This window comes from Hyaena hyaena, unplaced genomic scaffold (genome assembly GCF_003009895.1).
Source record: "Hyaena hyaena isolate Hyena2069 unplaced genomic scaffold, ASM300989v1 scaffold_9, whole genome shotgun sequence".
Classification (NCBI taxonomy): domain Eukaryota; kingdom Metazoa; phylum Chordata; class Mammalia; order Carnivora; family Hyaenidae; genus Hyaena; species Hyaena hyaena.
The window spans coordinates 7,302,581-7,325,108 of NW_024080641.1; the positions used below are offsets into that span (position 1 = coordinate 7,302,581).

Consider the following 22,528-nt stretch of genomic DNA (forward strand, 5'->3'; position numbering starts at 1 on the left):
CACACCCTAGCATTTCTGGTGAAATGCTACCAGACCTCTGAGACTTTGTTTTAAAGGAACCCAGCAAGGGGTGGGGGTGGGGGGGGTGTCGGGGAGCGTACAGATGAAACAAGACGGGCCAAACGTTGATGGGTGTTCACTCTCTGCAGGTGGGTTCACTGTACCGTTATCACTACTTCTGTGTACATTTAACATTTTTCCTAAGGAAATATATTTTTTTAATTCCTAAGAGGAATCGCTCCTCCCCATCTACAACCACCACACTGACCCAAGCCACCATCATCTCTCACCTGGATTATAGCAGCAGCCTCCTGGCTGGTCCACCTGTTTCTACCTCTGTTCTCTGTACTCCTTTCCCCACAAGGCATCTGGAGTAATCTTTCTCAAATGCACCTTATAGCACATGACGCCCCTGTGGTAAATAAAGTCTCCCACGCTCCCGTCTCAAAGAAAAAGGCAAACTCCTCACCGTGCCCTATTTCCTACCGCTCTCTACTCCCCCATCCCCCTCCTCACTCCATCCAGCCGTAATGATTGTCTAGCTCCTCCTCAAACTACAACCTACCTCGGGGTCTTGGCACTTGCTGATCCCTCCACCTGGAAAATCGTTCCCCCCATTACTTTACCCAGCTCACCATCACTTCCTTTAGGCCTCCAGTCAAATGTCACATCTTCAGAGAGGCCTCGCCAGCTAGCACCTCATCCCCTCACCTTGCTTTGTCTTCAGAGCACTTATTACTATCTGAAGTAATATTAGGTGCTTTTTAATTTATTTGTTGCCTGTCTCTACGCTCAAAAGGTAAGCAGCATCAGGGAAGCAGCTTGGCCTTGCTCACCATCCAGCACACAGTAGGCATTCAAGAAATATTTGCTGAGTAAATGAACGTAGGCGAGGCCCCACAGTCACAGAAATAATGCTCGGTGTCCACCACGCTCCAAATCCCTGTCTACCTGGACTCGCTGCTGGACTACATTTCCCAGCCTCCCTGGCAGACAGGTGGGGGCTCCTGGGCTGACAGATGGGAGTGCAGGTTTACTGCCCAAAACCTCCCGTGTAATCTTTGTCTCCTCTTCAGCGAATGCAACTTCTGGGGCCAAGTGATGCAAAGCCCTTGGGGCCCGGTCACCGCGGGATGGGCTTCCATTGGCCACTCACATGGACGCGGCACACCAGCAATAAATCAGTGCCCACTACCCTCTAGGTTAAGCCACAAATGCAGTCCCACGCCTCGCTGTCCCTATCCTGGCTGCAGCCCACCCCGTGATGTGACACAGGGAGTGCAGCAGTGGGCAACTGGGAAGGCCAGAAGGCAAGAGAATGCCCTGAGTTGCCAAGGCCAGGCCTGACAAGGGGTCATAATACACATGAAGCATTTCGTCCTGTGCCTGGCAATTGCTATTGAGATTTCTTAAGGGAAGGGGACTGCTGATGGGCTGCGGGGGATGGGGGGTGCCCAGAGGCAGGTAGGGAGCCCGAGGTGGGATGAGGGGCACCTGGGCTTGTCAGCTGCCCCAATCTGGCCGGCGATGCCGTCCATCCAGGAGAGCAGGTCACGGGCCTGGCTGTGGAATCGCAGCGCGTCGGCCGTGGAGCTGACGTGCAGGCGGGCGTCTTCACAGGCTGCCAGCAGCTCCTTCCAGCCCTGCAGCACCTCCTGCTCCCGGCTGGCGATGGCCTCCGCGTGCTCACCCGCGTACACCGTCCGCAGCTGGGCTGCCCCCTCCTGCAGCTGCCGTACCTGTGGTGCACGCCAGGTCCAGCGCATGCCCTCCCTGGGGTCCAGGCCCCGCCCCCACGGGTCCAAGCCCCGCCCCCAGGATCCAGGCCCCGCCCTCCACGGGCAGAGCCCCGGCCCAAAGGTCTAGGCGCCCCCCACCCCTCCACGGGTCCAGACCGCGCCCTCTTCGTCCTTAGCTGGCCAGGTGCAATGAGCCAGCACCCTTGTGATCCCACAACTGGGTCTCCCCTTATCCACTGCCTGATTTCTGTTTGGCTTGCCCATTTTCTGATTTTTTTTAGACCCACTACCATATTTCGCTCACTTCAGCTGCCTGTTTGTCATTGACTCACCTGCGTTCTGCCTGCTTTAGGACCTACGACTAGGTTTCTTTCAGTCCGCTGCCTGATTTCTTTTGGTCTGAGAGCCCTGCTTCCACTGGGTCTGCCTCTGCCTCAGTACAAACCGATCTGATTTCCTTCAGGAAACCTCTCTCCACCCTGATGTTGAGTAGACATGCTGTCTGTCCATTTTTTTTCTCCAGTCAGTTTTTTTTTTTTTTTCCCCAGATTCACTACCTACTGCCCCAGTTCCTTCAGAATGGCTATTTAGTTACTATTAGGTCTCCTACTCAATTTCTACTGACTGCCGTGTGAGCTCTATCAGACCCGCTGGTCACTCTCTATTGGTTCAGCCGCCTGATTTCATTTTTGGCATGACCACCATATTCTATCAGATCCACTGCCTAGTCACAATCAGTCTCTCTGCTTGAATTCTAACACTCTGACAGTCTAACAGCTCCACTGCCATTTCCATTAAACCCACTCCCATCAAAGTTCTTTCAGGAAAATCATACCACCTGAGTACCATACCTTCTATCAAATTTCTATCTGCCTCACAGCCAAACTTCTCTTAACCCTCTGAAATTTCCTTTAGGCTCTCCATCTGGATTAGGAGAACCTCCTGCCATTGGAAACACTGTCCCATTTCTATCAGATGTGCTGTACCCCCTTTTCCTCACACTGCCTGACTTCTATGCACCATGCAATAAGTAGGTTTTCTACCTGCCCCATCATCTCACTTCTCCCTGTTCTGTGGTCTGTTTTCATCTGTTCTGTTGTCTAATGTCGATCTGCCCTGCAGCCTGATGTCTGCCTGCTCTGCTGCCCGGCATCCCTTGGCCACGCTGTCCAGGCCCTCCCACCTCCCCTCTTGGCCACCGGCGCCCCACCTGGGACACGAGGAGCTGCAGGTCATGCTCAAAGGCGCGCAGGGTCCGCTGCATGGAGCTGGCGCTGGGTCTCGGCTCGGGCGGGGCGGTCAGGCGGGGCAGTCGCCTCCGCTTCTCCTCGATCTGACCCTGAAGCTCTCGGGCATCGCTGAAGAACTTATGCAGCTCCCGAGAGGCTGCCAGCAGCTGGGCCCGCGTGCCCATAAGCTCCAGCAGCTCGGCCCAGGCCTCGTTCAGCCCGTCCTTCCACTCGGCCATGGTGGCCGCCGCCGTGTGGCCGCACTCAATCAGCTCATCCACCATCTGGTTCACGGCCGCCAGCCGCTCCCGCCCTGCCGAACCCGTCTCACTGGCGAACTCGGAGAATTTCTCCTGCAGCACCTGCCACCAGGAACACAGCATGCGCAAAGGCCCTGGACACAGGAGCCCCCTCCCGCCCACCATCTTGGAGCATGTGAGAGTAATAACAATAACGACGATGATGACGGTCATGATAAAAAGTAATATCTAACACTTATCGAGGATTGGCTCTGTACCAATGACAGCGTCAGGAAAAAATAATCAGATAATAGTAATTGACACTATCTTTGACACTGTGTGCTGAGTATCATCCTAAGTGCCTTACATTCTGGTAATTCTTTGGGCTCACAAAAGAGCCATGGGGTGGGTGCTATTACTATCCTCAGATTGGGGAAACTGGGGAAACTGAGGCCCAGAGAAACTTGGTAGCATACACAAGAGCCACTGGTGTTGATATTATTACTAATGGTGCTCACCGTGACGTGCTCGAAGTCCTGGCCAAGCTCGGGGGAAGCAGCCACCACCTCCTTCTCGGCGATCCAGTGCTCGAGCTCATCCACCTGGCGGCTGAGCTGGTATAGCCAGTACTGATGCTCCAGGCTCACCCTGCGTGCCTCACCCAGCTCCTTGAGCGCCACGTAGAGGCGGTCCACCTGAGACTGCCTGCGGCTGATCTGCTCGCTGATGGGGCACAGGGAGGGGCAGGGATGGAGCCCCCTGAGACTTCCAGGACAGAGCTGTGACCCCCTGCCACCCCCTCTCAGGGCAGGGCTGTGTTTGCTCTGAACTTTCAGCCACAGTAGTGCCTGCTCGGACTCTTTCGGGGAGGGGGGGCGGTGCTCTGCTTTCTGCAAGACTTGGATTCAGTGAACCCAATACTTGCATCTTGGCGCTCAGGGTAAAACTGCTTCCCTAAGCTTGACAAGCTCACTGCCCCCTCTCCCCCTCCCCCTGCCTCTCTGTGGTCCTACTCCCTGCCTCTCCGGTAACCTGGGGGGAGGGGCTCCCGACTCCCTGCTTGGGTCCCCAGCCAAGCCACCTCACCTCCAGTCCATCTCCTGGCCCAGGAGGACAGAAGTCTAACTCTGTGTCCCCTCTCAGGTCCCACCCCTCGTCCAGGCCTCCCAGAGGTGGCCGCTACTAACCTTAGGGAGGCCATACGCCGGCCACCCAGGAGGTCCCAGGCTATGCCCAATCACAGCACTCCAAGGTTTTCTGTACTTCCAGACCCTGGCCAGGAAGAGGGCCCTTCCCTGTCCTGAGCTCTTCCTTCTCTCCTCAGTCTGAGGCGTCACCTCCCACCCCTACACTCAAATCCCAGTACCCCTGGCCTCACCCTCTCAAGCACCCCTGGGCACTGCCCCTCCATTCGGGGCTCCCACCCCGCGCTGAAATCCGAAGGCTCCAGCGCGCGACAGTGAGGGCCCCTCCTACCCCAATGTCCAATTTGGGACCGTGTCCCAGTTTCCACCAACCATGGTTCAGATCCCGCCGGACCATTCCTTAAGAACGGGCCCCGCCCCGGCTCCCCATGCCCTCCCCCCTCCCGCCCGCCTCCCGCCCGCCCACCTGTCCGGGTGCCCCATCTCGAGCAGCGCCCGGCACTGGCGCGACAGCTGCGCGATGCTCTCCTCGTAGTTCTCCACGCCCTGCTCCAGCTGCAGGTGCTTCTTGAGCAGCTGCAGGGTGCTCTGTTCGTCCTGGGGGCACACGGCGCCCGCGATGAGGCGGCAGCGGCCGGCCCCGGGCTCCCGCGCCCCCAGGCCCCCCGCACCCCCGGCCCGGGCGCACCTTGCCCTTGTCCTCACTCATCATGAGCAGCTCCTGCTCGCCCAGCCACGCCTCCACCTCCGCCACGTCGAAGTAGTACTGCTCCACCTGGAAGGCGGCGTCCAGCACCTGCTGCCGCCGCTCCGCCGCCTCCCGCAGTCCTGCCCAGGCGCCCTGCAGCTGCTCCTGACCGCGGCGCACGGCCTCGGCCTCCGGGCTACGCAGCGAGGCCAGCGTGCCCGCGCGCTCTAGCACCTCCTCCAGCCGCGGCCCGTGCGCCTGGATTTCCCGCCGCAGGCCCTGGGGGCGGGAGGTGCGGGTGTGGGTGGAGAGGGGCCTTCCGAGGCCCCGCAGGACCGCGATCGCGCGGCCCACGGAGCGAATCAGAAACCCCTGCAGATCTCCCCTCCCCCCCGCGCCAGGTACGACGGAGGCAGTTCGCTGTAACTCGCTCACTCATACCCCTGGTGTTGCAGGTGGAAAAACAAGCAATGAGTAAGGGGGTGACAGGATTTGAACGCAGGACGCTGGCTCCAGAGACTGTGCTCTCAACCAAGCCACCTGGTGGTGTAAGATACCCTCTAATGGTTGAAACAGGCTGAGAATCAGGCTGCTTAGGGGCAGTGGCTGTGTAACTCACGGGCAGTGACGTGTGCAACTCTTTTTACACGTGGGTACACTGTGTACCCAGGGCAGGCCTTCGAAGTTTCCCTCAAGCAGCTCTGTACTTGCTGGGTGCCTTCCTTGGCTTGTGCCTCAGGGTCCTCAACTTGCAAATGGAAGTGATACTAGCGGACACCAAGCACCTGCTACCTGCCAGGCACTTTGCTAAGCAAGGGCTTTGCATGATGCAGCTGCTCAATCTAGTCCTCACTGTAGCTCCAGGAGTCTGACTTCATTCTGTCTCACTTTACAGATGGGGAAGCCGAGGCACGGAGGGGTTGAGGAACTTGCCAACAGCACATGGCCAGCGGTGACCCGTAACGTCCACCTTGTGGTGGTGTTAGTATGGCGCACTCAGAACTGTCCTGGTATGCAGTAGGTGCTCAGTCAGTACCGGCTGTCATCTCTTGTCTATCAGCTCCCGAGCATCCAGCACTCTTGTGCACGCACAGCTGAGTGCCCCCAGTGTTAAGCATGAAATGCACTTGACTGCTTGCCTTGACTGTGAAAACGATGGGCCACTTCCGCTTGTCCCCAGCACTGCCAAGAGCCGAGTGTTTTCATCGAAATAGAGACATGAAATCTGGGGTGCCTGGGGGGCTCAGTCGGCTAAGCATCCAACTCTTGATGTCGGTTCAGGTCATGATCAGGATCGAGCCCACAGTCAGGCTCCATGCTGAGCGGAGCCTGCTTGGGATTCTCTCTATCCCCCTCTCTCTGCCCTCCCCTGCTCGTGCTCTCTCTTCTCAAAATAAACAAACTTAAAAAAAAAAAAAAAAAGCAAAATCTAAAAAACTCCCATCTGTGCAGGATGGTCACAAACCTTTGAGAATAATTTATCAACCCACCCCACCTCCCCTCCATCCCTCAGGGCTCATTCTCTCCGCTCATATTCTTTGGCAAAGGGGGTAATGAGAAGAGGTGTCTGATAGGGTTATTGTGGGGATTAAATTAACCCACATAACCCCCTCGGGCGGCACTTCGCACACGGTGAGTCTTTTAATCAATGTGTAATTAGTAGTAGTAGTAATAGTAGTAGTAGTATTCCTCTTTTATGAGTCTTACGCTAGGCTTGGACTGAGTTGCTATGACTGAAAAGTTCCTCAGCTAAGTGATTTGAAAATTTGAAAATTCAGAAGCGGAACTGAGGCCCAGAGAGGTACGCAGAGATCCAGAGAGATCTTAGGTGCTCAAAAGCACTCCGGCCGTGATCAGCTGGGGAGTCAGCACTCTCTGGCTGAGTATCTCCGTCCTTTCTCCCTGTGGGTGGTCTGAGTTCTCATCTGCACTTGTTTCTCTCTGTCCTTGCCCAACAGCCGTTCTTCTTACTGTTGCCCATGGGACCCTGACTTTCCCTAGAGGAAGCCCCTCGTCTCCATCCCAGCCCAGGGGATGAAGGCTGCCCCTACCTGCTGGTTCCAAGAGTGGGCCCTGAGTCCAGACCAGGCCAACGGAGCAGACAAATCCAGGGCCACCATGATTACTTCAGGGGTGGCTATGTGACCCAAGCTTGGCCAGGAAGAGAGATCCCTGGGACTATTGTTGAACATATTGAGAGAGAAACCCTCTTCCGTTTTCCTGGTGGGATGTACACTTGAACCTGCTGGAGGTCTTTCGCCACCAGGAGGGGAGAGCTGGCCTGAGAACAAAGCTAACACGGAAACACACACCCACACACCCAGGGAGTTGAGAGATTCGTGACATCGTGGAACTATCTGGATGCATCTCTACCTGCTGTCCATCGCAGTCTTCTCCATCACAAGAGCCAGTGAATTTCCTGGTTTTGGCCTTAACTGCTTTGAGCTGTTTTCTCTCGTATCCTGATGTGTCCTAACCCACACCCTCACCCTGGCTCTGCTCACCTGGTTCTTTTTGATGTGCTGCTGGACAGCCTGCAAACCACTGCCTCGTTCGGTCTGCATGGCCAAGGGCAGTCGCTCCTGGACCCATGCCTGGGGAGGATACATGGAGCAGGTCAAGGGGAGAAGGTGCCCAAGGATCCCAATTAAACCAGAAGCCCCCTGCACAGCATCTAAGGCCCTTCCTCACCAAAGAGGCGGGTCACATCTTCAGCCCCCTCTCTTCACAGGCTCTGCTTTGCTCTCTCTCAAGCCAGGTTCATGCTTACCTCTGTCCTTTGCACAGGCACGTCTTATTTCCTGACATTCCCTTCCACTGGGACGCTTCCTTCCGGTCTCCACTCAGGCATCCCCTCCTCGAGGAAACCCTCCCTGACTCTGGACCTTGGCCAGTTGCCTCCTAACTCCCTCCTAACAGCCCTAATCTCCCTGGATTGTCACTGTCTGGAGAGAAGTCTGTTTCCCCGCTTTGGATCCTTGAGCCCTCTATGGGCAGGAATGGGGTCCGTCTTGGTCACCCTCGTGATGGCATTATCATCCAAGCACAGAGCGGGGCCCATAATGATCAAGTGAATGAGCAAATGCGGGAGTAAATGAATGATTGGGCAAATCAGGAAGTGAGTGACTAAATGCGAAAATGAATGAGTGAGGGGTGGGCGAATAATCAGGTCGTAATAAATCAGTGAAGGAAGGAATAAAGGATGAGTCAGTGAACAAACAAATGGCTTCATGAATAAATCAATGAATGAGAGTAAATGAAAAAGTGAATGAATGAATGCGTGGATAAGTGAACGACTGAATGCGTAAGGGAAGGTTTGAGTGACTGAGTCTCGCACGGTGTCAGTCAGGAGGTCTCCCGGTCAGCTCTGCCCTTGAACTCGCCAAGGTCCCACGGCCTCGCCCCCACTCCCAACCTCCACTCCGCCGCTGGCTGGCCCGCTCGCCCGTGGCCTCCTAACCCGCCCCATCGGCGCAACCCTCTCTTCCCCGGAACCCCGGTCCCGCCCCGTCCCCGCGCCGGTCCTCACCAGCTCGTCGTCGAGGTCGTGCGCCACCTGGTGCAGCTCCTTGGAGGCGAGCAGCAGGCGGCGGCGCTCCTGCAACGGCTCGAGCAGGCGCCCCAGGCGCTCGCCCACCGCGTTCTGCCTCTCGCCCACCAGCTCCTTACTGGCCGGCTCCAGGGGCAGCGCCGCGGTCTGCGCCTGCAACTCTCCCACCTCGCGGTACCACTCCTCCACCTGCGACTCCATCGACTGTGGGGACAGGGGCAGAGACAACGGGCTCCACCCTCCCTCCCAATCCTGCTGCGGCTCTCTGGTACCTTCATGGTGACAGCCAAACCCATCACCACGAGGCACCATTTCCCTGGGCCTTTGCTCAGTCTCCTCCAGAGGCGCTGCAACACACTAAACAAGTTCCTGCCTCAGGACCTTGGCCTTCGCTATTCTCTCTACCAGGCGCTCTCTGCCTTGTCGATCAGATTTCAGCTCAAACATTATTTCCTCAAGGAGGCTTACTTGGCCCCCTGGACTAAAGCGGCCCGCTAATTTGTTCATTGTCAGAAAGACCCTTCAAATTTGGTGATATCTCTCTTTTACAGAGGTGGAAACTGAGGTCCCGAGAAGTTAGGTAATTTGTCCAAAAGAGCCAACCTTTCTAAATGTCATAAATACAACATTATAGTGATTTAAATGGTCGGTATGCCATAGGGGTAGCCACAAAGTGCAACAGCAGACCCAAACACACTGGAGGGTTCATACATTTTACAGATGCCATTTCAAATCTCCAAAGAAAATATGGATTATTCAATGAGTGGTCACGGGCCAACTGGCTAACCGATTTAGCTGGATCCCTTCCTTGCTCTTTATGCTGAAAACAATTCCAGATGGATTAAAGACTTAAATGGAATAAGTAAATCCATAAGGCAGAAGAAGAAAACCTGGGCAAATGGTTTTATAGTCTTAGGATGGAGAAAATCTTTCCAAGCAAAAAAAAAAAAAAAAAAAAAATCATAAAGGGAAAGATTTATAAATTTGGCCACATAAAATACGTTTGCATCAACCAAAATTTCTAAATGTAGTTGGAAGGCAAATGACCACCTGAGAAAAATATTTAACACGTACTAGAACAAAGGAGCTAGTTTCTCTGACAAATTAAAGTATTTCCCTTCTCCCTTCTCCTTCATTTGTCTCCACTTACGATCATCAGACAATTTTGTCTTTGGTTGAGGGGTTTTTATAGGTCTCCTGCTTCTAGAATGGGAGCTTCATGAGGGCAGGGTTTGGGTCAATTGGCCTCTGTATTCCTGAGCACCTAGAACAGTGCCTGACACGTAGAACGTCTTCGGTTGTGATTTTTTTTTTCTGTGATTTGTTCAATGCACAGATGAAGGTCACTGGCAAAGACAAAGTCTGGTCCCATGTGAACAGGCACCACTCTGAGCAAATAGGCAAACACAGACGAAAAACTAAGCACACAGAAAGATGCCTAGTCTCACTAATCAGCAGGAAAATACAAATGACAACAAAGTATCCTTCCCTATTCACCAGATTGGCAAACTCGTAAATGGCGGATAATATCTGGCATTGGCGAAGATGCGGGCACACTCAGCCACTGTCGGTCAGAGGTGGTGCAAATCAGTAGAGCCTTTTTGGAAGGCAATTTGGCAAGTCCTATCAAAATGTAAAAAAAATGTGCATATGCTGACCCAGAACTTGCACTTGCACTTCTAGGAATATAACTAAAGAAATACTGGCACGTGTTCGAAGGATGTTCATCGTAGCTGAGATGTTTGCCCAAAAATCACATTGTAGCAGAGATTATGATGGGAAAAAATTAGAAACAAACACGATACCCATCAAAAATGAAATGATTAGGGGCGACGGGGGGCTCAGTTGGGTGAGCATCCGAACTCATGAACTTCGGCTCAGGTCATGATCTCGCAGTTCGTGGGTTCGAGCCCCGCGTCAGGCTCTGTGCTGACAGCTCAGAGCCTGGAGCCTGCTTTGGATTCTGTGTCTCCCTCTCTCTGTGCTCCTCCCCTGCTCACACTCTGTCTCTCTCTCTCAAGAATAAATAAAGATTTAAGGGGCGCCTGGGTGGCTCAGTCAGTTGAGCATCCGACTTCGGCTCAGGTCATGATCTCACGGTTCCTGAGTTCGAGCCCTGCAGTGGGCTCTGTGCTGACAGCTCAGAGCCTGGATCCTGTTTCAGATTCTGTGTCTCCCTCTCTGACCCTCCCCTGCTCACGCTGTCTCTCTCTCTCAGAAATAAATTAAAAAAAAAAAACGTTAAAAAATTAAAAAAAGAATAAATACTTAAATTATTTTAAAAAAAGAATGAAATGGTTAAACAAACCCACATAAGTGTAGAATAATGGCCAAGACGTACTGTTAACAGAAAAAAGCAATTTAGGACCTACATTTGAATATATTATATTTGTCATGGGTTGCACATGCATAACAATTCCCTGGAATCAACAAGAAATTAACCACAGATGGTACCTACTGGAGGAGACGTGAACTCAGTGAATGCGGCAAGGGGTGAAGAAGAGACTTGTCACATAGGATTTTTTTGTACAGCTTTTGATGCCTGAAGCATAAAATATAATTATTAAAAAAAACTAAGCATACAAAACTAAAAATACTTTTAAAAATCCATGCAGGTAGTTAGTGAGTGCGCAGAGGTCTAGGAGGAGGCACACAAAATCATAATTGACGTTCCCTTAGGGGTGTGGGAATGAGAGGTATGGTTAAGGGAGACTTTATGTCTTACTGAAGACTTCTAGGTTAGTAGGATCTTTTGCCAAAAGAATATATTAATGTATTACTTGGTGTGACTCTAAACAGATGGGGGAAAGCCATAAAAGAAAGCAAAACAATAATGAAATTAAGTGGTAACAGATTAGAGCAAATGACTGCAATTCAATGCTCAAAACCAAAGAAGTGAAGACCTTTTGTTCCAAAGTTCTGTAATGCAGAACTTGATTTTGCCAGCCCACCATTCACCCTTTCCCCTACAGCACCTCGGACCCTGCACTCAGACCTGAGCTTCTGGGACTAAGAGAACCTAGACCACCAAGGGTGGCCACACGGCCCAACCTAACCAATCGGAACACGGAAACCACCCTGGCCACAGGGATTGGGTAAGAGATGCCATGTGACCTAAGATCAGCCAATGAAAATTTTTCCCACTTTTGCCGGAAAAGCTGGTGAACTCAGGTGGGTGCGCCCTTTCCCATGGGGTCCCGTAGTGGGTAGAACATATGCCTGGGGTGCTGGGGGCCAAGCTGTGACCAGGAGGAAACAGACCCCTGGACAAGGAGGCCAACACAAAAGAAAGCAGGCCCCAGAAAAAGAGACAGATTGCCCAGGACATAATTTGAGTGCCTGATCCAGCCATGCCTGAAGCTGCACACCCACGGGGTTTTTCAGCTACGGGAGCCAAGAACCTCCCCTTAAGCCCAAGTCAATGTGGGTTTGAGTTCTATGAACTGCACCCCAGAGTCCCAGCTGATACAGTTAACAATCTGGTAGGAGTCATAAAAATGGATAAAAATCAAACGTTATAACAAGCCAAAACCATCCAAAAGGAAATTTCAAAAGGCACAATTACAAGCTGCAGAAATCAAAGCAAAGTAAAATAGTCACTCCAAAACCCTTTTCACTCAGAAAATCACTGCAGCAGTGCGCAGAAAAATCAAAATGCATTCGAATTCTGGAAACTCCTAAGTATAATCTAAAATGGTAAGGTTATAAATTCCAGTTCTCCACTAGATCAAAAACGCTCCATCACCTGCCCACCAAGTGGCTGTATGAGCCGAGACAGAATAATTCCAGGACTGACACTTTTCTACTTCTGCAAGAATGTCACGTATTTTGAACACTCATTTAATGTAGATGTTTCCCTGCAAACATTAGCAAAGGTTATAGAAGGACAATGACCATTAAACACACAAAAAGATGTTCGGCCTCCTCTGATGTTAAGGGAATTGCAAATTAAAATAACCAAAAGGCATGGGCGCCTGGGTGGCTCAGTCAGTTAAGCGTCCGACTTTGGTTCAGGTCATAATCTCGTGGTTCATGGGTTCGAGCCCCATGTCCGGCTCTGTGCTGACAGCCCAGAGCCTGGAACCTGCTTCGGATTCTGTGTGTCTCCCACTTTGTGCCCCTCTCCCACTATGCTCTGTCTCTCTCTCTTTCTCTCAAAAATAAACATTAAAAAAACATTTAAAAAATAACCATAAGACAGTGTTTTTCGGGGGCGTCTGGGTGGCTCAATTGGTTAAAGGTCTGACTCTTGATTTTGGCTCACAGTTCCTGAGATCCCATGCTGGGCTCTGCACTGACAGCACGGAGCCTGCCTGGGATTCTCTCCCTCCCTCTCTTCCTGTCCCTCACCCGCTCATGCATGTGCACCTGCTCTCTCTCTCTCAAAATAAATAAAGAAACCTAAAAAATAGAAGAGTATCTTTTCCTTCTCAGATGAGCAGAGATGAGAAAGCTGGACGATGACCACGTGGGGAGAAGAGCGCCGTCTCATGCAGGTGCGTCCACTGCCTTTTCAGTCTCAAAAAGTCTAATGCACACACCTTTTGGCCCAGAAATTGTACCTCGAGGACTCTTTTCTACAGAAATGTTTGCACGTAGGCTCAATACGTATGGACAGGGATGTCTCTCGCAGTGTTATTCAAACTAGCGGAAGAACAGAAAGAGCCCAGAGGTCTCTCAGCAGAGGGCTGGTTAAAGATAGATGGCGGAACCACCCCACAATAGACCCGTATATCCTCTGACAAGAGAGGGCACCTAGGGTGCTTTGTCAGGTGAAAAGGGCAAGCTTCGGTGTGGTCTGTTTCTGTGTCAAGAGTCCCGTCCCCAGGAAAGCAGGACTGGGGGCCAGGGGTGCGGGGAGGAAGCCTTTTTACTTTTCACATACTTCTTACCATCACAGCAATAATAGGGAACACATTCTGATGCCTGCCTCCCCCTCCCCCCTACGGGCGCTGCTCTAAGCACTGGACCAGGATTAATTTATGCAATCCTCACAGCATAGGAGGTGGGGCGGGGGGGGGAGATGGGGGGAATGTTTGTTTCATTCACAGCTGGATCCCAGCACCTGGCCCTGTGCCTGGCACAGAGTAGGTCTCTAACTTTGTTTGTGGGACTAATCACTAGGCTGTTCTGCTTCTCTTAGCTGGACAGTATTAAAAATTAAGAATTAGGGGCTTTTGGGGGTGCCTGGGTGGCTCAGTCAGTTAAGCACCTGACTTTGGCTCAGGTCATGACCTCGTGGTCTGTGAGTTTGAGCCCCGTGTCAGGCTCTGTGCTGACAGCTCAGAGCCTGGAGCCTGTTTCAGATTCTGTGTCTCCCTCTCTCTCTCTACCCCTCCCCCGCTCACACTCTGTCTTTCTCTCTCTCTCAAAAATAAACATTGGGGAAATATTTTAAAAATAAAGAATTAGGGGCCCCTGGGTGGTTCAGTCGGTTAAGCGTCCAACTCTTTGATTTCAGCTCAGGTCATGATCTCAGTTTGTGGATTCAAGCTCTTCATCAGGCTCTGCGCTGACAGTGCAGGGCCTGCTTGGGATTCTCTCTCCCTCTCTCCTGCCTCTTCCCTGCTTGAGGTCTCTCTCAAAAAAGAAACATGAGGGGCGCCTGGGTGGCTTAGTCGGTTAAGCGTCCGACTTTCGCTTAGGTCATGATCTCGCGGTTCGTGGGTTCGAGCCCCGCGTCGGGCTCTGTGCTGACTGCCAGCTCAGAGCCTGGAACCTGTTTCAGAGTCTGTATCTCCCTCTCTCTCTGACCCTCCCCTGCTCACGCTGTCTCTCTCTCTCTCTCTCCTAGAAATAAATAAATAAATAAAAATTAAAAAAAAAAAAAAGAAACATGAAAAAATTTAAAAATAATAAAATAATAATTAAGCATTTTTGAAATGTTTTATTTATTTCTGAGAGAGAGAGACAGCGCAAGAAGGGGAGGGTCAGAGAGAGAGGGAGACACAGACTGAAACAGGCTCCAGGCTCTGGGCCAGCTGTCAGCACAGAGCCCGACGCGGGGCTCGAACCCACCAACCGTGAGATCATGACCTGAGCCGAAGTCGGCCACCCAACTGACTGAGCCACCAGGCGCCCCTAAGCATTTTAAAAATTAGGGGTGCCTGGGCAGCTCAGTTGGTTGAGCATCTGATTTCGGCTCAGGACTGCTTCAGATTCTGTGTCTCCTCTGCTCTCTGCCCTTACCCTGCTTGCACTCTATCAAAAATAAATAAAAAAACATTTAAAAAAATTGAGGGGGTGCCTGGGTGGCTCAGTCAGCTAAGCGTCTGACTTCGGCTCAGGTCATGATCTCACAGTTCTTGAATTCTAACCCCTTGCTGGGCTCTGTGCTGACAGCTTGGAGCCTGGAGCCTGTTTCAGATTCCGAGTCTCCCTCTCTCTGTCCCTCCCCCACTCACACTCTGTGTCTCTCTCTCAAAAATAGATAAACATTAAAAATATTTTTTAAGGGGCGCCCGGGTGGCTTAGTCGGTTAAGCATCCAACTTTCGCTTAGGTCATGGTCTCGCGGTTCGTGGGTTCGAGCCCCGCGTCGGGCTCTGTGCTGACTGCCAGCTCAGAGCCTGGAGCCTGTTTCAGTCTGTGACTCCCTCTCTCTCTGACCCTCCCCTGCTCACGCTGTCTCTCTCTCTCTCTCTCTCTCCTAGAAATAAATAAAAAACCTTAAAAAATATATTTTTTAAAAAATAACTGAGGCTCAGAAAGGTGGCGTCACTTGCCCTGAGTCACACAGTAGTGGCGTGGGGCCTTAAACCCTGGGTGCGCAGCTCCTGTATCCCGACTCTCCCCCTAGGCCATGCTGAGCTCATGAAGAAATGAGACAAAGAATGAGGGGGGGAGGGCGGGGTGTTTCCTTGGCCAGAGGAAGAGCCTTACTTTGTGGTGGGTGGGGGGGCATGCAGGGGTGGGGTGGGCGGTAAGGAGCCCCCAGAGACTCAGCCTAGCAGCTGCAAAGCCTCCAGTGCATTTTCCCCTGGCCGGTCCCCCTCAGATGGCAGGAGCCCAGCCACCTCCCTCCCCAGGCAGGAGCCCACGGCTGAGCCAGACCAGCTGGTCAGGCCCTTGAGGACCGGCAAGTGGGGGTTTGGGACTCCACCATCTGGTCCCTGGGCCAGGAAGGACAGTTGGGCAGGAGGCTCGAGAGAGGGCTCTGGGTCACATGGCCTATGCCTCAGGTGGGGCCCCAGGAAGCCTGCAGCAGCGGCTGGGGAGGGGTGCAGAGGGGAGGGCACAGGAGGACACAGGGATCAGGAGATCAAGGGAGAGATGGAGAACTCAAATAAAAAGAGAAGAGAGTGAGGAAGTAGGAGAAATAGACACGACGATGGGAGACAGAAACTCCCAGAGTTTCCACACCGAGGGACTGGGGGAGCAGGACCGAGAGCCGGGCCCAGAGAGAGGCCGGGAGGGCAGTCCACCCACACATCCACACCCCCTCTGCCTGAGCCGGCTGGCTCCAGCCTGGCCTGGCCCCGGGGCCTGAGGGGTGCGGCGGCCAGGAAATGTGCCGGCTGGATGGCAGCCGCCCGCCCTCCTGCGTGTGCCCAGCGTCTGGGCTCTCAGGCGGCCCCAGGGGACAGCGGGGCCTCGGGCAGCCCTTCCCCTCCCCAGCGGCTGCTCCAGGGGCCCAGCTGGGCTGCATCTGGGGGCCGAGGCCTCCTGAGTCACTCCCCGCCGCCTCGGGCTCCCTCTGCTGGGGAAAGTCCCGTGCTGGGGCCTTTCTGTGCGATCTCTGTGAGATCTCTGGCCAGACCCTTGTCTCTGCTGGGCCTCAGCCTCTCCCTGGAAAAAATACTTCCTTCCTTGGGGAGGGAAGAGTAGGAGGCCCCTAATCATCCCTTTGAAACCTAAACGGCCAAAAGAAAGACAGGGATGTTCAAGCTCACCAGTCACGGGAGAAAATACCAATGCAAACCACCCATGCATCAGACTGGGAAACATCTAAAAGGTGACAATGCCAGGTGTGGGCGACTATGGGCGGAAACAGGAACTCCCGTTCGCTGCTGGGGAGAGAGCATTCACTGGCAGCAGGCCTCGGGCAAGCTATTTGGCAGGATCACGTGCAATGAAGACAGTTCTGACTTTTGGCACTATATTCATGTTTCATATATCACCCCCCCAATACATTTTTTAAAGTAAGCTTCACACCCAGCAGAGTCCAACATGGGGTTTGAACCCATGACTCTGAGATCAAGACCTGAGCTGAGATCAAGAGTCAAGACACCCAACCTACTGAGACACCCAGGCATCCCCCAAAGCACATTTTTAAAAGTTTATTTATTTATTTTGAGAGAGAGCAAGCAAGGACGTACATGTGAATGGGGGAGGGGCACGGAGAGAGAATCCCAAGCAGTTTCAGTGCAGAGCCCAATAAGGGCTCAAACTCATGAACCATGAGATCATGACCTGCGCTGAAATCAAGAGTCAGATGCTTAACTGACAGAGCCACCCAGGCGTCCCCTCCAAAAACACATTTTTATAAAGCAAAATGAGAGGCGCCTGGGTTGGTTAAGCGTCTGACTTCAGCTCAGGTCAGGATCTCGCGATCTGTGAGTTTGAGCCCACACTGAGCTCGCTGCTGTCAGTGCAGAGCCTGCTTTGGACCTGTCTCCCTCTCTCTCAAAAATAAATAAGCATTTAAAATAAATGAATAGGGGCGCCTGGGTGGCTCAGTCGGTTGAGCGTCCGACTTCGGCTCAGGTCATGATCTCACAGCTCATGGGTTCAAGCCCCGCATCGGGCTCTGTGCTGACAGCTCAGAGCCTGGAGCCTCCTTTCAATTCTGTGTCTCCCTCTGTCTCTCTGCTCTTCTCCCACTCATGATCTCTCTCTCTCAAAAATCAATAAAACATAAAAAAATTTAAAAAATTTAAAAATTTAAATAAATAAATATGCAAAATGAGTGTTTTGGGGGGAATCCCCCAAATGGAATACAAAGGAAATAACTGTTTCACATAACTAACAATGACACCAAAAGCCAGAAATAACTACCAACTAACTTTGAACACAGCATACTGGTGATATATGCCACCCGGTCGAAGACAAAACAAAAACTAAAAAGCCTGTAAACAAATACTGAAACAGATTTTTTGAGTCCGCAATTCTGAAACTACTCCACAAATTCTGTCTTTGAATCTCCACTATGTCCCCATGAGGTCAGTATTATCATTGTGCCCATTTTCCTGATGAGGAGACTGAGGCACAAAAAGAGAAGTCATTTCCAAGTCAATCAGTTCGTAAATCAGAGAGCCGGGGCTTTACCCCAGGCAGCTAGGCTCCCACATCCATGGCCTTGACCATGGTGCCCCACTTTCAGCCACGGTCCCGCTGCCAACCAGTGACTTAGCATGATGGTGTTTCCCATAGCACAGAGCAGGACCTGAGGTTCGAAGCCAGAGGCAAAGCCACTTGCCTAACATCATACGGCTGGTGAGACGCAGTGTTATTATTCAAACCCAGACCCGCCTTTACCCACCGCACTGTGCTGCCTGGGAGGATTGAGCAATAGCAGCAAGACCATTAACAACGCTAGTAATAAGCTTCTGTCGCCCCTCCTGACCCCCAGTCTAAGCTTCTTCACCCTTGTCTGTGCCCCAGGGGCCTGACCCATACAGACGGCCTCAGTCAGCCCCCCTGCCTTCTGGCTTCCAGATGGGCTGGGCTCCGGACTAGCTACATAATCTTTGGGGCCCAGTGCAAAATGAAAATGCAGGGCCCCTTGTTCAAATATCCTGAAGAATTTCAAGGCAGCAACAGCAGAGCATTGAACTTCCTCAAGCTGTCCTCGGTGGGGCACGCCTTCTGCTTCTGGCTGGGACCCTGACAGTCACAGATCCCCATTTCTTGAGAGCTCCACACATCCCCAACAGCTTTTCAAGGGCTCTGCAAGGTTACAACTATTTTACAAAAATGCTAAGGTGTTCTTTGCCTTTATCCTGCACCCTCCCGAGGGTAGAGTGTGGTTCTGCGGGACCATGTGACCCGTGCTATCGTAACCGAACGCTGGCAGAAGCAAAGGTGAGAATCTTCCATCAAGCCAGACATGACAGAGTTGCAGCACTGAACACAGTGCCAATCTTCTAGGGCTTTTTTTTTTTTTTGTCTTGGAAAATATATTTTTCATAAAAGAACTCTTTGGGGTTCGTATGTGATTGATTTCTTTTTAAAAAAAATTTTTACATTTATGTGTTTTTGAGAGAGAGAGAGCAGGGGAGGGCCAGAGAGAGAGGGAGACACAGAATCTGAAGTAGGCTCCATGCTATGAGCTGTCAGCACAAAGCCCGATGCGGGGTTTGAACCCATGAACCGTGAGATCATGACCTGAGCCGAAGTCGGACGCTCAACTGACTGAGCCACCCAGGAGCCCCCATATGTGATTGATTTCTTATCGCTGTTTTTATGTGAATCAAAAATTGAAGTATTTCTCAAGTTTAAGTTTTAATATGGTAAATATCAATAGGTATCATCCTCCTGAACAAAAACTCTTTGCGGATCTCCATGATTTCTAAGAGTGTAAAGGTGTCCTGGAGACCAGGGCATTTGAGAGCCGCTGCTGGGTACAAGGCAATGACATCACTGGTATCAGATTCAGATCTGTTTGTCCCTTTGCTCCTTTGCCTGGCTCCCTGCCAGAACAAGAGCCCCAGGAAGGCCATGGTTTTTAGTCAGTTTTGCCCACTGCTGTATCCCAGCACCTAGAAAAGTGCCTGGCATACAGTTGGCGCTCAATAAAGAGTTGCTGCATGGATGAATGAACAAATACTAATTAGCATTATGCTTTTATTATTAGTTGACTTGGTGTTTTGGGGGGGTTTGTTTTTGTTTTGTTTGTTTTTGCCACACCCTATCCCAAGCCCTTTAGAAGCAAAACCATGCAGAAGATCTATTAAAAGGAGCAGTGAAAAGTCAAGGGTGTCCTGGATTTGAATCCACGTTCTTCACTTGCTAGCCTGGGCCAGTAAGTTCACCTCCGGGAAGCTCAGTTTCCCATGGGTCCTGGCCAGGCATAGTTCCTGGCACAAAAAGGCAGGAGCTGTGACATCTTGAGACGGTGCAAAGTGATGTCCACATTCGCACCTCCAGCCGTCCGTATCAAAGGGTCAGAGACTGACCACTGGCCGGCTGCCAGCTAGAAGCGGAGATAACGCAGACACCACGTCTGTTCCCTGAACCCTCTCTGGGTCTTAGGGAGTCACTGGCTAGCTCTGTGTCCCTGCATCAGGTGCTTCGCCTTCTGTGCCTCACTTTCCCCATTGGTAAAATGGGGGATAGCAATGGTGCCAATCACTTAGGGCTGCTGGAAGGAGCGAGAACTCGGCACAGAGACTGGTAGAGGCGGCACTCCATCAGTGTCATTCTTACTCTGTGCAAAGCCATTCCCCTACCTCTGGGCCTTGGTTTCTCTATCCAGGAAACAGGCATCATGGTCCTGTGAAATCGTCAGTGTGCTGGCTATCTAATTACTGCTTCTTGGTTCTGAATTCTTCCTCTCCCCTTTGCACCCCAGGCCCTCTGGGTGGTGGCTATTCCCACCAGTTACTATTGACTGGATTCCCTCAGTGTTTTCCTTCTGTTCTTCCAGCCCTCCCAACACATTGGAAATAAATCCCTGTATTGAATCCCCTCTGTGTAAAATACCTTGAGTGGGGAGTCTGACCCTGATTCCCATCACCCCGTGGCACAGGGTGGCTCTGTCTGGGTCAGCCAGGCCATACCTGTAGCTTCTTGAGCTGGCTGTTGACGGTGGCTAGGTCCCCACCAGGATCCACGTCTTGCAGCTGGCTTTCCATGTGAAGGAGCTTCTTGTCCAGCTCCACGAAGCTCTGCACCAGCTGGTCAGCCTTGCTGGCCTCAAAGAGCTGTCTCGCCTTGGCCTGGGTGGTGCTCTCCAGCTCGGCCCAGCACTGCCGGATCTCACCCAGCTTCTTCCGCACTGAGGCCGCCAGCTCTGGCTTCTCCTGCATCAGTTGTTGGCCCTCCTGCCCCAGACAGGTGGGCGACAGGAAATGAGGGGGAGGGGAGAGTTGGTGGGGAGGGATGGAGAAATAAGGGGGCAATGGGACACAGGGAGAGATGTGGAGAGAGAGACAGGGGCAAGGAGTTGGGGACACACAAAGAGAGAGACATGAAGGGTGGAAACAGAGACAGGTCCAGAGATGGAAGGAACCAAGGCATGGGAAGAAAGACGAGGCAAGAGACAGACAGACAACAGTGTGGAGAAGCAGGCAGAGAGACACAAACAGACATGGGAGGAAGACAGGGAGAGACAGACAGATGTACAATGATGGACACAGAGACATGCACATGAAGTCAGAAACATGGGAAGAGGGCCATAAAGAAAGACAGGCACGTGAGAGAGATAGGGACAGAAGAGAAATAGAGGAAGAGCAAAAGAAGCAGAGAGAATGGACTTCCATTAAACTCAAAGAGTAGCTTTGCCCTGTACCACCATTTGTGGAGCATCAATGGCCATTTAAGTGTTCAAGGCTGACCTGGGTGTCCCTTTGAGTCACAGGAGAGGGGGTACTGAGGGCTATAGGTCTAGGGGTCCAGCAAGGGTAGGGATCAGTTTTGGGGGTTGAGGCTGGGTTCCTCCAAGACTGAAGTCAAGCTCCTTGGTGGCCCAGAGCTACATGTTACATCACATATGAAAAATAACAATACCATAGCAATTACGCTCCTGGGTGCCTTGTATTAAGGACTTTACGTGCACAAGAGCCCAGGGAGTAGCAATATTTATTATTTCCTTAATTTTCAAGCAGAGCAAACAGGCTCAAAGAGGTTAGCACAATTCCCCAAGGCCCACAGCTGGCAGGAGGGGGAGACACATTTAGAGCCCAGGGTTGTAGGAATCCAAAGTTCACGTTAGCCCTGGGCTTCCCAGCCTTTCTACCTGACCTTCCATCTTAGATGCTCCAAACGGAGTGAAAGAAGCCTGATGGGGGAGGTAAAATATTTAACAACCAGGAGCGTAGGGACACCGCACAGAAGAGACGGTAGCCATTTTACAGATGGGAAAACTGAAGCTCAAAGAGGTTTCATGAATCCCGCAAGGCCACATTGCTAGGAGCAGATGTGGAAATGATCTGAAGTGGTTCAGAAGTGTGAGAGTGGCAGGGTGGCAGTGGAGGGTGCAGGAGCTGAGATGTGGGCTCCCTGGGGTCCTCCAGCCCCCGGCATGCACAGAGGGACCTTCTAGATCCTCACCCTCTCGATCTTCTCCAGCCACTCCTTATTCTGAGCCAGTTCGGCCATGAATGCCTGGTGCCGGAGCCATCTCTTATGCAGCTTGTGGCCGTCTTCCCGTGTACCATCGCGTGCCATTAGCATCTTCTCATGGATCCAGCCATCCAGCTGTGCAGGACAGGGGGGAGGAGCTCAGCCGATCCCCCCAACCTGGCACAGCACCCCTATCCCCTCCAGAAGGTTCTGGATTCAAAGCCTAGGCTGCTAGATTTAGGGGGAGGGAGGGAGGGAGGGATGGAAGAACCTTTGCAAGTGAGGCCTTTGTTGAAGGGTGGGCACAGCTCAAGCTCATTCTTAAGGGGTGGAGGATTGATGCGCATCCACAGAATGCCCAAAGTCTTAGCTGCCCTGTCGTCAGGGCAGCCCTTCTCAACTCCTCATATGCCCCCAAATGCACGGCTCCTGGACTGATCAGCCCCCTCCCATCCAGGACCAAGCAACCGCACCTAATTTATCTAACTTCCAGTTTAGCCCCATCTTCCCCCTGCCATCTTCCCAATAGCAACACTTTGACTCTTCGATTCAGTCTTGGCCACCTCCAATAAGGACCAATTTGAAGATTCCCAACCCATTCCCAAAGGTATCAAATGAAGCCTGTATCTAGTCCTAACCTCCCAATATGAGCAGATGAACCCTTAAACACCTTCCCAGCTAAAGCCAAGTCTAGTTGTCCTCAAACCAGCCCTCC

The 22,528-nt window shown here is 52.2% G+C and overlaps 1 protein-coding gene across 1 annotated transcript in view; it reads right to left on the minus strand.

Annotated features, from left to right (window-relative positions):
* The window catches only part of SPTBN4 (spectrin beta, non-erythrocytic 4), a 79,541-nt gene that overhangs the window by 9,066 nt on the left and 47,947 nt on the right, over window positions 1-22,528 (minus strand). The window contains exons 20-28 of the mRNA XM_039248427.1: window positions 21,802-21,948; window positions 20,310-20,573; window positions 8,570-8,794; window positions 7,545-7,634; window positions 5,041-5,319; window positions 4,819-4,949; window positions 3,726-3,930; window positions 2,950-3,330; window positions 1,495-1,739 (exon numbers count right to left, since the gene is read on the minus strand). Coding sequence (XP_039104358.1) covers window positions 1,495-1,739; window positions 2,950-3,330; window positions 3,726-3,930; window positions 4,819-4,949; window positions 5,041-5,319; window positions 7,545-7,634; window positions 8,570-8,794; window positions 20,310-20,573; window positions 21,802-21,948 — 1,967 coding nt within the window. The remainder of the gene's footprint in view (window positions 1-1,494; window positions 1,740-2,949; window positions 3,331-3,725; window positions 3,931-4,818; window positions 4,950-5,040; window positions 5,320-7,544; window positions 7,635-8,569; window positions 8,795-20,309; window positions 20,574-21,801; window positions 21,949-22,528) is intronic.